We start from the raw sequence: 14,662 nt of genomic DNA on the forward strand, positions 1-14,662 counted from the left end.
GGTCACGTATTTAGGAATACATATTATTGGGGATTTAAACAAATTGTTACAATATAATTTGGATCAGGTAACTGCGAGCATATCATTACTAATAAAGAGATGGGAGAGATTGACATTGAATTTATGGGCAAAGATTAATGCGATCAAAATGGTTCTCTTACCCAAACTCTTATATGTTTTGCAATCCATTCCTTTCTTGATTTATAAAAAACAATTGATAAAGGTTGATAGACTATTCCAATCCTTTTTGTGGGGTCCTGGGAAAAAGCCTTGTGTTCCAAAATATATAATGATGCAAAGTGTGGAGAAAGGGGGATTTGGTTATCCAGATTTACTGAAGTATTACAAAGAATTTTTACTTAAAAAGAGTTCATATTATTTTAGGGAAGCGAATGAAAAGGAGCCGATTTGGCTGAGTAGGGAAAGGGGTATATGTGCACCATATGATCTGGGGAATATTTACAGTATGGGTAAATTGCCGAATAAACGATTGAAGCTAATTCCGGTGGTGGCAACTAGACAGGTGATAGGGTCATGGTTTAGAGAAAATGGGGAGGGCTATGGCTTCAGCCCGGATGCTTCTATTTGGTATAATGAAGCTCTGAAAATAAATAATAAATATCTAAATTGGATTAGTTGGATTAATAAGGGAATTCTGAAGCTAGGGGATGTGATGGATGGGAGCCAATTGTTGGGATTTGAAGATCTACAGTGTACATATGGTTTGAATTGGAGAGAATTAAATAGATACTTGGCTCTAGCTTCCATGATTAATTTAAGGATAAGTATAGCTGGGGGTTCTGTTGGGGGAAAACCAGAATTTAGCTAATTATTGGAATGTCAGGAATACTGTGTACGGACTTATATACAATGTTTGCCTATTGATGAAAATATTCAATCAGCATGGACTGGATTGAAGGAATGTTGGTCACATGATATTGGGAGGGTTATTACTGATGAGGACTGGAGTGACATACTGAGGGTGAATTTACATTTGGGAGCAGACATGGGTTTACATTTGATTCGACAGAAGATCATTGGGAGGCTATATTGGACACCAGTCAAGATGTTTAAATTGGCTCTTCAATCTTGTTAATTATGCTGGTGCTGCGACATTGGTAGAGGCACCCTGTTACATTTACTGTGGGAATGCCCGAGAGTGCAATTGTATTGGCGGGGTGTCATTGATAGGATTGATCTGATTTATGGAATAAACTTACAAAGGTCCGCAGCTAATATAGTTCTATTGTCACACAAAAATAGATGTGTGCATTCTAGAAAATGTACTCATTGGTTTGATAGGGCAGTGATGGTAGCAATTAAGTTAATTCTCAGAATTTGGAAAAAGACTAATGTCGAGGAGTGGTTAACGGAGTTGCATATTTTATCACAGTATGATAAGGTTTCATTGGAAAAGATAAAGATAAAGGTGAGGAACACAAAGTTATGGGGCACATTTTTGGCTCTTTATTATTAATGTGACAGTGGAGCTGATCTGGTGGTTATGTCATCTGAGGAGGAAAGGGGGATAAGGCAGAGGTGATGGATTTGTTTTTTATTTATTCATTTATTTATTCATTTAGGTTTTTTTTTCTTCTCTTCACCCCACTTGTGTTGTCTCTTGTGTTGTTTTGTGTATACTTGTCAGTTTGCTGTTATGTTTCGCAGGATAAAGCTATTATGACAGATTGAAGATGTATGATGCTTATATTGTACTGTAAATTAAGTTGTGATGCTTTACTGTGAGACATTGTTTACTTTATTGGTAGTTGTTGTTGTTCATTGCAAACTTAATAAAGTGTTTTATAAAACAGCAATGGGCCAATTTCAAACATTTGTAGAAACCTCAGACATCCTAAACCTCAGAGAATCCGGCTTCAGACCATCTGATAGCACAGAAACAGCTCTCATAGATCTCCAGACGCACAGGATAGTAATTATGGATAAAGGAAAAACCGAGCTATTGGTTCTATTGGACTTGTCGGCAGCATTCAACTCCTCGACCTTGAAGGCCTCCTCCACACCGAGAGAAGTAGGGCTATGTGGCCAGGACACTATCAATTGGGTACAGTCTTTTTTGTCACACTGGGTGTCCAGAATCTGTTGTTGGAATACCTCTTCTCTTCCAGCCTCCATCGACTGTGGTGTACCCTATCGGGCGTGCTTGTCGCCATAGCTCTTTAACGTTTACATGAGACACCTATGTAGCCTCGTGGAGGAGAGGGGTATCCTTTTTCCCCCAACTACGCTGATGCCACCCAGCTAGTTCTGGAACTCTCTGGAGACTATGATCTCGATGTGACAAACCTTGAACACACATATACCCTGATCGAAACCTGGATACATTTGTATTGGATGGGTCTTAACGGAAGCAAAACAGAGCTGATGATATTTGGGTCCTCCCAGGCTAGGGCCAAACTGGACTTTAAGTAGCAGTCTCTCTCAATCCATGACTGTAGTATCCCATCATCTGGGAAAGTCAAAACTCTAGGCATCCACCTGGAATTGTCAGTTAGTGCCAAGACTCATGCCAAACAGGTCTCCAGAAATTGCAATTTTTACCTTAGCCTGTTGACAAACATTTGCCCCTTTCTTTCAGAGACCAACTGCGTCTGTAGCACGGACAGTCATACTGTCAGGGCTCGACTACTGGAACACCTTGCTGATAGGAGCCAATAGTGGCTGTTTCTCTTGCTAAGTGGTGCTTGTGGGAGAGGCTGAGGATCACCTGGAGGATGGTGGGTGTACATCCTCGTCGACTTCTGTGAGCTGCAGGTAGCACGTCAACCGCTTTGTGCTAGGTGGGGAAAGCCGAGTTAGTGGGACAGAGCGAACCCGGCGTTGGTGTGTCTTCATCGGCTCCATTCTAGGCGAGAGGACAAGGAGGCAGACCCGGGAACAACCACAGCACCCTTCACGCAAGCCCAGCCAGCTCCCAGCAACTCCTACCTCATTTGGACAGCAGGTAAGCGCCTTGGTGCTTCAGCCCCTCCTGCACCTTGCCGCTCGTCAACGCTCTCCTAGGCCACTACCCTGCCTTCTACCCTATAAACCTGACGTTGCGCCATCGCTATGCACCCCTCGATCCTTACGAGGAATAGCCTCCTCAGGCTATGCACTCGGATCACAGCATACGTCACAAACCACGCTCATCAACCACCCTACCCACAGCAGATTCGTAGAACAGTCCCCACACAACATGATACCCATGACACTGCCATCGCTACTTTGATCTTCTCGAGAAATAGATTACTTAGATTCTGCACGCAAACCCCTGTGTGCGTCCCACACAACGATCTCCAATCATTCCGCCCACCACAGATCCACAGACCAGACCCCATGGAACTCAAAACCCCCGACTCTGGCACCGCTATGCCCCCTCTGATCAGTATGAGGAATAGGTTCCTCAGACTCCGCACTCAGTTCATCCCACGCATCCTGCACTACATTCTCCAGCCTCTACATACATCCTAAGCAAACACACACGCCTGCAAGACCTACCTGTAAGTCCAGTAACTGAGAGCTATCAACGCAAGATCAGTCCTGGGCCATGCAGCTGAAATCCTGGACCTTATAACCTTCAACAACCTCGACCTACTTGCCATCAATGAAACATGGCTCCACCCCGCTGCTGTCCAGCACTTTCCATTGCCATCCCTATGGGCTATGCCATACTAAGATGTAACAGATCCTTTAAGACAGGAGGCGGTGTCGCCCTCATCTTTAAAAATACCCTCACCATAAGAGTCTTTCAGACCAATGCCATGCCCAACTGCGAATCCCTACTCGCCAAGCTCTCCTTGTCTCCAAACAACTCCATCACCACCCTCCTGATCTACCGCACCCCACCGGGACCTAGACCTGCCTTCGAGACCAACTCAAAATCCTGTAATCCTTGGAGACCTTAACCTAGGCCTTAATGACCGAGCAGACGCAACGGCCTACAGCGTAGCCACAGCCCTTAACCATGCTGGCTTACACAGCACTCCCTCGAGCCCACCCACGATCAATGCCGTACCCTAGATTGGATCAGTGACCTCAACTGAAACATCTCCACCCCCGTCAACTCCAATTGCCCATGGTCCGACCACCATACCATTGCCTTCACAATCCCACACTCAGATCGACCTAAACAAGTTCACCTGACCAAACCTGAAGGTATGGCCAGGTGCATAAAAAAACCTGAACCCTAGCAACCTCGCCCTGTTACTTGCTACCCTTGCGCACCCCCATCATCAGTGACAGACCCAGTAACACTAGTTAACCTCTACAATCAAACCATTGCCCAGGCAGTAGACACACTTGCCCACCTCAAACTCAAGAAAGCCAAACCCTCAACGCCTGGTTTACTCCTGAACTCCTTGAAGCCTGTGCCAAAAAGCACTCTTCTGAGCTAGCATGGAGAAAAAAAAACTCCTCGGCAATCAAAGCCCTCTTCTCCTCCCCCACCAAAGACTATAGAAGGGAAATCCACACTGCCAAAGCTAACAGCTACAACTCCAGAATCATCAAAGCCAAGTCCAACTCCCAGGAACTTTTTACAATACTCCGGGAGCTATAGACCCCCCTCCCCAACGCAGCCAGACTGAACAGTGGACAGCGCTTGGTGTGGCAAATTACGAAACGCCCTCACTGGAAAAGTCATCTCCCTCAAAGAAAAAACCTGCGCCAAACAACTTGTCAGTCTAACCAAACCACCTTCGCACACAGCACCCAGCCCCTTACCAACCCTCACCTGCACCCCTTTCAAATTCCACCCAGCCTCATAATGGACGTCTCCAAGATCATCAAAAATCTCAAACCATTGCGCTGCAAAGGTGACACTTGCTCAGCCCCAGTCATCAAAGACTGCGCCAAATCACTTACTACCTTTTTCAAAGCCATCATCCATGCCTTCATCATCACCAATTCGGTGCCAACATCCTTGACGGAAGCATGGGTACTACTACTGCTCAAAAAAACCTCCCTCGACCCTCCCATACCGACAAACTATCGCCCCATTACTACGGAAGCATGGGTACTACTACTGATCAAAAAACCCTCACTCGACCCTCCCATACCGACAAACTATCGCCCCATTACTACTGAAGCATGGGTACTACTACTGCTCAAAATACCCTTCCTCGACCCTCCCATACCGACAAACTATCGCCCCATTACTACTGAAGCATGGGTACTACTACTGCTCAAAAAAACCTCCCTCAACCCTCCCATACCGACAAACTATCACCCCATTACTACGGTATTCTACCTCCTGAAGATTTTGATCGTGTTGCATACATCCAAGTTCAACAATATCTTGAGGAGAACAATATCCTGAGAGTTCGCCAATCAGGCTTCCGTCCCAAACACGGAACCGAAACTGCCCTACTTGACTTGAAAATACAAATCGATGCCATTAAGGACACAGGCAAACCCGTCCTCGTTATGCTGCTGGACCTATCCGCAGCATTCTATGTGGTTGACCACCATATCCTCTGATCTCAACTCACCGAGACAGCCAACTACATCAGCAACCAATTGGATTAGGTCTTTTGTAGCTGATAGATCCTCTCGAGTCTTCATCAATGACTTGTCCACAGAACCTATCCATATCACTTGCAGACTTCCACAAGGCTCCTGCCTCTCCCCTACCCTCTACAATATGTATATGGAACCCCTCTTCGACCACATGACAGACTGGGCATATTTTACACGAACTACGCTGATGACACGCAGCTCCTTATCCCCCTTACCGGCTACTACCCTCAAGACTCAGCCACCATAATCTGTGTACATTAAGTCATACAAAACTGGTTGGGTTTCCACTTACTCTGCCTTAACAACGATAAAACGGAAATCTTCATTGTTGGTTCCCACTCCACACTGCGCAACATCGACCCAGCCTACAAAGAATTTATCATTGACGGTAACCGAATCACCACCTCTGCCACTGCCAAAACCCTTGGCGTTTACCTAGACGCCAACCTCGACCTCACACGCCATGTGAACTCAATCCTCATCTGCAGCTTACATTGCCAAACTGCTTCATGCCAGCAAGCCATTCCTCTCCACTCCCAACTGCCTTTCCATTGCAAGAGCTATCACACGAGCAAAGCTTGACTACTGCAACGCCCTGTTTACTGGCACCTCTGAACGCAACCTTAAACTCCAGATGATTCAGAAAAATGCTCTCCTAGCGGCCACCGGTCTCTCCAAATCTGATCACATATCGAAAGCCAGGACAGAGGCACACTGGCTGTCCATCCGGCAAAGGATTAAGTGCAAAACACCTTCCGTGGTCCATCGGTGTCTCTCCAATACTGCTCTGTGCTACCTCTCACGCTGCGTGGAGAAATACTTACGGGCCCGACCTCTCAGATCCTCAAACTCACACCTCCTGAAGATTATCAACTTCAATCGCTTCTTGTGGGAGGTAAAAGTTTCCCGGTCGTGGCTGCTAAACTCTCGAACAATCACTCTCCTACTTTGAGAGAAGAACAGGCCTACTGGACCTTCCGCAGAAACTTAAAGACCTGGCTGTTCAACCAACTGTTTTGCATCTGAGACTATTCACCTCCCCTTCTTCTCGATTTCCCTAAGTGTAACTAGCGCCTAGATACCCGAGGGTTTTGTGCACTGTAATAAATGCAAAAACAAATAAATAAACAAGAAAATGTCTGCAAAAACTACAAATTGTATGGAACGATGCAGTGGGCATCATAAAAGGGAAAACAAGGAGAGAACATATCTCTAGCAGCAGACAGGACCTGCACTGGCTGCCGGTCCCCACCCACATTCATTTCAAGGTTGCTGTGCTTGTTAACTCTTTAGCTTACTCTTTCCTGGTTTAGCCCCCTTGCAGTCATGATTGCTCCTTGTCCCGTCTACTCTGTTTCTACCTTCTGTGTCTATGTTATGCACCCTGATGCCTGCGGGGCTATAGAAATAAACAAATAGAATAAATACATTTCCTTTGTTTACCACTAAGGCTCCTCAGCCTGCCCCACTGGTACGAAGAAGAGGCTGCTTGAGTAGTTCTTGGTTTTCCAGAACCCCTCCTCTGAGGAACTGCTTCTTGCAGACTTTAAATAGACAAAAACAAGGATTCTCTTCTTGTTTCTCTGGAAAGATGCATATCCCGTTTGGTTTCAAACGGGGACAGACTCTTGGCGGGATACAGTTACATTCAATCATTTTTCTTCGTCCCAGTACTTGTTGTCAGGAGAATGTTCAAACTAGTACAGTAGCACATAGTTTCTGAATTAACTATTTTTTTAGAAGGCTTGGGTGACGTGGCTATGTTATAAGGTTGGGATGCGACAAGGGTTTTCCCCAGAGTTACGTCCTTGTCCCCAGGAGGGGATTTCCTCCCCATGAGGTCCTCCCACGTTTTACCATCCCTAGGGGTACTCTTGGATAGCGGTCTCACCTACATAACCTAATAGAAAGGTACTCCCTCCTGGGGAGAAATTACGCCATCTGAAGGATCGTCCGTTAGCTGTAGTGAGGTTTGGTGGCCCTTTGAAAGGCCCAGCACACTTTCACGTTCCTTTTGCGCATTTTATTAGGCTGTAAGAGTAGGAGCACACACGGTAGACCCACAGCTTATAAACATTTTGGAGGAGTTTGTAGGTCTTTTTTGCAAGTATTTTGGTTTTTAGTGCTTGCTGATCCTTATCAGCTCCATTTTGTGTCTGTGTGTTTATACTCACCCCCGTTTGTCCTTCCTGTGTAAACATTTTAAAAACACCAAACATTTTGTCACTGGCCTTCCGCCTGTTTCTTTCACCCTTTGTATCACCCCAGAAAGTTAAAAAGTCCTTTTTTCTTTCGTATTCCTAATCCTGTTTGGTTGCGAGTTTGTCCTATTATTCCATGTGTGATATCAATCATTTGTTTCCTTTACCTTGCTGTTTACCCCCAAAATAAAAATAATAAACAAAAGATTCCTCTTGGATTCCTGCTAGTTTGCGGACCCTAAAACATGCTCCCATTTTTGTATATGAACAAGAGAATCCTTCCTCTGTTTAGACACCTTCCTTTGTGAGTTAGAGAACCCTTTCCTTTTGTCTGCAAGTCAATCCTTGTTGTTTTTGTCTATTGCGAGTCCTCAGAAAGGAATAGAACTCATGATGCTCAACTGGGCATTGTACCATAGGGTGAAGTGCAGGAGGACAAGGATCTTTTCTTCACCGAGGACAAGGCTGTAACTTGCCAGGTCTTGGAGGAGAAGGGGGTGCCTGTTGTTGTGCTTTTGGTGGTAGGTCCCAGTCACCCACAGTCACACTAAGTGTTGCATGAGGGAAGAGACATTGGGGGATGGCCCATGAAGAAAAAAAAGGAGGTGGGGCTCCGGAGCCTTTTGTGACAGCAGAGAAAAAACAATGCAAAACCTGTTATAAAAACACTACTGTTAACTGAAATAGGAATTCCCAATAGAATATATATTTAAAAAAGGCAATCAATGCTATACATATCCTACCTTTTAAAAAAAGAAGTCAAACAGATTTTTTGCAACCTCAGTGAATATCCAGTGTACCCGTTACCAATCACAGTAAAAACATACATGAGGACAATGTTCCAGACAGATTACAATATCGTCTGGGCCCTAATGTTCGAGGCTGCAGAGAGAAAAGCGCCCACAGTTTTAGCTAAACTACCTCTTTGTCAAAGTCACCAAGCACAAAAAATATGGCCTCATCTGCCATTCAAATTCCTTCCGTTTTAGAGCTATGGTGAATATTGTGCATTTTCAACAGATTTTATGTACAACTACTTAAGCTAAGCGACATGCAAGATTTTGGGATGAGACAAAGGAGGTGATGTTGGCTAACCACACAAAGGACCCATGCTGTCTTGGTATTTGAAACATAAGGATAAATGGGGGCTGGAGGCTTATGTGTCCTCAAGTATTTAAAAGGTGGCCATGAAGCTATTCATGCTGTTTAGTTTGGGAGCCTTTCTTCTGGGCCATCAAACTCCCAAGTGGGGGAAGGCGCCTATGATCAGACTCTTTGCTCCAATCTGTATGATCTAAAAATAATTCATTAGGACAAAAAGGAATCACTTTACTATGGAGGGTCATTCTGAGTTTGGAAGTGTAATAAAAAAGTGGTGGTAATGTATTAACACCACTTTTACCACACCGACTGTTTCCGACTTTGTAGGTAAAGTGAAAGAAAAAACTCCAGCCCTTGACTGGTGGTATTTCCACTAGTCTACCTCCTAAATATGGCAGAATTACCACTGGTGGACTTACCACTGGTGGAAATTCTGTCAAACGCCAAGTCCTATGAGACTCCAAAATAATACTACCTCCAGCTCCGAGGTGGTAAGCCGGCAGTAACAGTAATACCGTTTGGCGGATTTCCCAAATGTGAATCCGCCAAACTCAGAATGACCCTGTATGTTTGGTATGTAACAGAACATACGAAATGGAGCAAACAGGTTTTGTCACAATTCCCATCATGTAAAACATATGAATAAAGGCAAAAAACAAAATCACACTTTTTCTGCTATGTTTACTACGTACATAGAAAGAAATGTGTTTACAACATTTCTATGTTACGCAGCAAACATAGTAAAAAACAGTCTGCTTCATTTTGCCCATAAAGAAAAACATTTGCGGATAATACAGATTGGGGCTAAATGTATTTGCTCCTTTCCATATCATCTATTCGGCACAATTGGCAGTTTATGTATTTGCTCAATTTTTTTTGCACAAGGGCAGAGGTTTGAAAATGTGGTCCCAGGTTCTAACAGCATTTGCTCAATTATTTAGCACCGGTGCAAATATTAGATAATCTGGCATCAGCAAGGAAAAAGAGAGCCAAACTCAAATGTATACTTACACCAATCAAAAAGACCATTTACACAGTAATACTTTGCCAACTTTCAGCCAAAACTAAAAGGTGTCAATGCAGTTCCAACATATACTATTTTAAAATACGTTACCTTGGTTTTTGGATCAATTAGGCTGACCCCATGCTTGTTTATCGCTATTAGAAGGATCTCAGGGAAATTTGGCTCAGTTGTTTGCTACAGGAAAGTAAAAAGAAATATGTAAAATGACGCACAGATGCTTAGAAAGATTATTTTGCAATACAAATCTTCTAAATTCCGTTTTTTCACACTACACTATTTAGACATTCTCTTCCACCAGGACATGACAATATCAATTACATAATTGCTGAGAGATGTATGGCAAGCTAAGGTTTGTAGACAATGGGAGAGAGGTCATGTATGTCTGTTCATGTTACATGAGCAAAGAATACAAGTTTACTTTAGTTTTAGTTTATTTTTACATGGTTCATTGTGTATTCCTTAATATCACCCAGATTCCCCAATGGAAAGATAAATCCTGAAAACAAATTTTAAGAGGTGCCACTGTCCTACCTTAACTTCGAAAAAGGCAGAACCAAAGGTAGACCACTTGAAGATGGTCTTGAGGAAAGCAAGTTTGGCTTCCTCTCTGGTTTTCCCAGCATGCTTATTGAAGTATGCCACAATGGACTGCAAGAGAAAATACACATTGTTATAGCAGGACACACACATAATTTACTGACTGTGCAAAGTAAGTTCTTTCAGATGCGTTGGTTGTACCCTACTCCAAATTACGATTGCAGACTTTGAACATGGAGGTCCATCCAGATCATTACATCTGGACACCGTCCGGGTTGGAGTTACAATGACAATCCCAAAATCTAAACTGGACATCTGTGCACACTCTTTCACAACACTTTACTTTAAATAAAATACCTGTGCCCTACCTCATCTCTTGACTGCAAATTCAACACCTTCAAGTCTTCTGTCCAAACACTCGTCCAATCACAAACTTTTCTAACTTTGCAACACTGTCAAATCACAGCTGATTATGTAGCGTATCATTGAAAAAACTCTCTTCCAGATCCTTACCATCATAGTCTTGAAAAACTGAAGCTGCATAAACACAGCCCTTATCTTCCCTGCTTTCCTAATGGATTTGTCAGATCCATTGCAAAGAAACTCTTAGCACTCTGCAATAGACTTCTCTTAGTAGTTTGGCTGTACCCATCTTCCCTAATGGCATGGTACGAGCTCAATGGTCCCATAACTTCTCCATTCATCTCATCACAAGGCCACACGCTCTGCTTCCGTCAGCCTTCTGCCTAACACTAGCGTGTCCTACTGGCCCCCTCCATCTTGCCCACTCGCTCTCGCTTGTGCAAAGATTTCCATCTCCAATACATTCTACTCATTACTCCACCCGATATCACTGATACTCTCTTTCTTCCCAGTACTCGCCAATCTATAGTTATTAAATTCCAGGATTAGGACCCCAAAGAAAGGAGCCGAAGAGTAATGCTGGTGGGCCAGACATAACCAACTTAGTGATGCTGGAACTGGAGGTAGCGTGGTCAAAGCACTCTCAAGCCTGGGTTACCAAAGCAAAATGGAGTCACATGAATGAAAAGTCATTTTATATATCGCATCAGTTTGCAGACACGTGTCCATGAATTATTGCACCTTCTCTCCACAGCCCAAATAGCATCATTAGAATGATAGTTATTCCATTTTTTAAGTTAAATCATCTTGTTTTACATCCACCAAATTCCATATACAGAAATGCAGATGAAAATACAAGAAGGGTGGAATGGAGGTGGTACCAGTCCTACAGATAAGGGGTGTGTCAGACACATTTAATTACAAAGAATTGTAATTCCACTGGGCCCTCGTCGTCACCATCGTCACTATCTTCGATCACATCAGCGGGAACCTTCCCCTGGGATCGAACCTTCTCGAACCTCTCGTGGAGGCCTATGAACCTCTCATTGAGGCCTTTCACCGTTTCCACCGGATCCTCCTCGGAGGCTGACTCCGAGTCCGTAATGGCCACCGCCCCCCCCCCCGCTCTTTTTCCACCGGGGTCTTCACGGGGGTCTTAACGATGGTCTGGAAAGAGGATTCCCTCCGCGGTGGCAGGGAAACTCTGGGCCCTGAGGCCACCTCCACTGGCGTAGCCTCTGCCGGCTTCGCGAGGGCAGCTGCGACAACCTCGATAGAGGCCTTTGCCGGTTGGATCAAGGCCCTCACCATCTTAGGTGCTTCCTGGGCCTTCGCTTTGGGGGGAGGGTCATCGCCTCGCTCCCCCTCGGCTCCCTTCGAGATCGACCGGGGCCTCTCCAGAAGCTTACCCGGGTTCTCGGACTTCCTCTTCCCCGAACCAGAGCGCTGGCTCGTGGTTGATCGTGCCGGGGAAGTCGCGCCCTGCCTGGCAGCCGAGGAGCCCGACCTTTCGGCGCTCCCGGTGCCCGCAGACTCACGGTGCTTGGCCTTCTGTTGGGCCCCCGTCACCAGGGCGCTCTCACAGGACTTAGAAGACCGCTCAGACTTTTTCTTCGCCTTCTCAACTGCTGTGCCCTTCTCCAGCCAGGCGGCGAGGCGGGAACGACGATCTTGTATGGTCCGTTCCGACAGGTTCTTGCAGAACGCCCGATTCTTCTCCACGTGCGTCTTGTCCTCATGAAGGCAGTAGACACATCTCGAATGCCCGTCCTCCTTGAAAACATTTTGCAATCCACAACCTGGGCAGCTCCTGAACAGCTTGGATCCGGGCGGCAAGCTTCCCTTGTCCTGGGCCATGTCCGTTGAGGTAGGCCACAGATCTTCTGGAATCCTCCAAGAAGCATAACTTGACGAAAACTTCACCCTTGAGGGGCATAGAAGAATTCGGAAACGGGTCCCCGTTATCGGCAGTAGAAACGGTGGAGCTTGAGACTCGGTAAAACCGAAAAAATGAGAAAATTCTCTGAGAAAACGCGAAAACGCAGTAAAAGCTCGAGAGCTAAAGCACGAGGACTCCCAACACTTGAACGTGCAGTAAAAATCTGAGGATGGCTGCCAGGGGAGGGGCTTAGGGAGAGGGCAGTCATTGGCTGGGGGCAGTATGACCCAGAGATCAGTGATTGGTTACTACTAAGAAAGACAGATCAGAAACAAAACTGATACCGATTTTTTCTTTACCGAGGATTCCCAGCCTGATGACGGGGAATATTCATGAGCATGTGAATCCATGCCAGACCCCATGCTGGAGAAATAAAAATAGGGAGTAAAAATACTCCCAACAAAAAATAGGAAACCGACATGAGAACTTGTGTTCCAGCCCCCTACCGCACCCCGACACAGTTCCATGGATATGTTTGGACCAGTAGTGTATGTCGTACCACGGGAAGAAGCTATTGTTGTTTTCTGAGCCAAAGAGCTAAAAAATTATCTTTTAGTGTCCATGAATAAGGTACGAATAAATATTACAAAAATATTTTGTTTTAATGTCAAAAACATATTTTCACTCTTATAAAATACTACCTCCCATTGGGAATGGGACTTACTTTTTTACTCCCTAAAAAATCATCTTACTCCCATCTTTCAAAGGTAGGGAGTCAAATACTCCTACTTCAAAATTTTATCTTGAGCACTTGGTGGTGCTCATATGCCAATTGCATCTATGCACATAACCTAGTGACTAAGTTGAAACCCAGCAAGATATCATCTAAAACTGATAAAGGAGAAGTATGGGTAGTGCCACATCTTCAAGGTGCTGTAAGGACACAGGCATTCTGATCCAATGATTTTGTGAGAGAGTCCAAAGGCCAGTTTTAATGATCCACTCAAAGGCTTCCACCTGTCACTCTTCACAATTCCACAAGTCATCGGGTATGCTCAGCAATGGATAGTAAGCTTGCTGCGCCAAGCTACACCTCACTGTTGATACCCATTCTGACAAAGCATGTCTGGGGTTGCTCTTGCTCTTTTGCAGAAGCTGAGTGCCCTTGCACTTTCAGCTGGACTCCCTCTTTTGTCTGGGGGCAAGCCAGGTTTAAAAATGGCATTCCCCTACCTGTATTTGCAGACCAGACAAACAATAAGAATTTGGACGGTTGCCCAGAGCAATTCGAGTGGTTATGATTCATTAAAAACCTTCCATCCACCATTCCATGCTCTAAGCCCACCCAGATCTGCTCTTATTATTGATGCCTGGATAGTGACTTGGCCGTGCTTCTCTCATAGCATGTTCCGCTATTTGGTGCAGACCAGGAGTCTGCACCATTTGGATCTACAGGTGTTGTGGACTACAACTGCCATCATCCCTAACCAGAATAGTGAATAGCCAGATATTATGGGAATTGTAGTTGAAACATTGGGAGAGCCAAAGACTGCAGACCCCTGCCGTAGACAAATCCAGTGTGGATGTAACAGATGAAACGGGGGGCATAAAACCCGTTGTGGAATTATTTAGCTGTTGAAGTGTTCCCTCTTGTATCAATTGTCGACCCAAATATGAAAGTGCCCTAATTCAACTGAGTGTCCATTGTTCATTTGGGACCAAATCACCCATAAGCAGTTGGACAGTGAAAATGTTCCTGATTTGAGCTGTACACTTTAGTATTACGTATTGTTTATTTTTTGGTTCTGTAAAAATTCAGTAATGATTCCAGGTGGATGGTAGCCCCTAATTTACTCTTGGTTAATGAGAATCCCCCGACAGGGGACATTTTTCGGTTTGACAATATATAGCCAATATTTACACATATTACTCTCATAATCCTTACCACCACTCTAAAAGGAAAACATAGAATGAAGGGAGTGTTTCTGTCAAATAGATGGGTCCTCTATGGACTCACCTTACCCTTGTCTCCGCCCA

At 44.8% G+C, this 14,662-nt stretch overlaps 1 protein-coding gene across 6 annotated transcripts in view; it reads right to left on the minus strand.

Moving 5' to 3' along the window:
* The window catches only part of MYO7A (myosin VIIA), a 1,239,317-nt gene that overhangs the window by 18,267 nt on the left and 1,206,388 nt on the right, over window positions 1-14,662 (minus strand). For all 6 annotated transcript variants that reach the window (XM_069640000.1, XM_069639997.1, XM_069640001.1 and 3 more), the window contains 2 exons: window positions 10,378-10,494; window positions 9,937-10,020 (listed from right to left, as the gene is read on the minus strand). In XM_069640000.1, the coding sequence (XP_069496101.1) occupies window positions 9,937-10,020; window positions 10,378-10,494 (201 nt within the window). The remainder of the gene's footprint in view (window positions 1-9,936; window positions 10,021-10,377; window positions 10,495-14,662) is intronic.

The sequence above is a fragment of the Ambystoma mexicanum genome, chromosome 7q (assembly GCF_040938575.1).
Source record: "Ambystoma mexicanum isolate Mex_15411 chromosome 7q, UKY_AmexF1_1, whole genome shotgun sequence".
NCBI lineage: Eukaryota > Metazoa > Chordata > Amphibia > Caudata > Ambystomatidae > Ambystoma > Ambystoma mexicanum.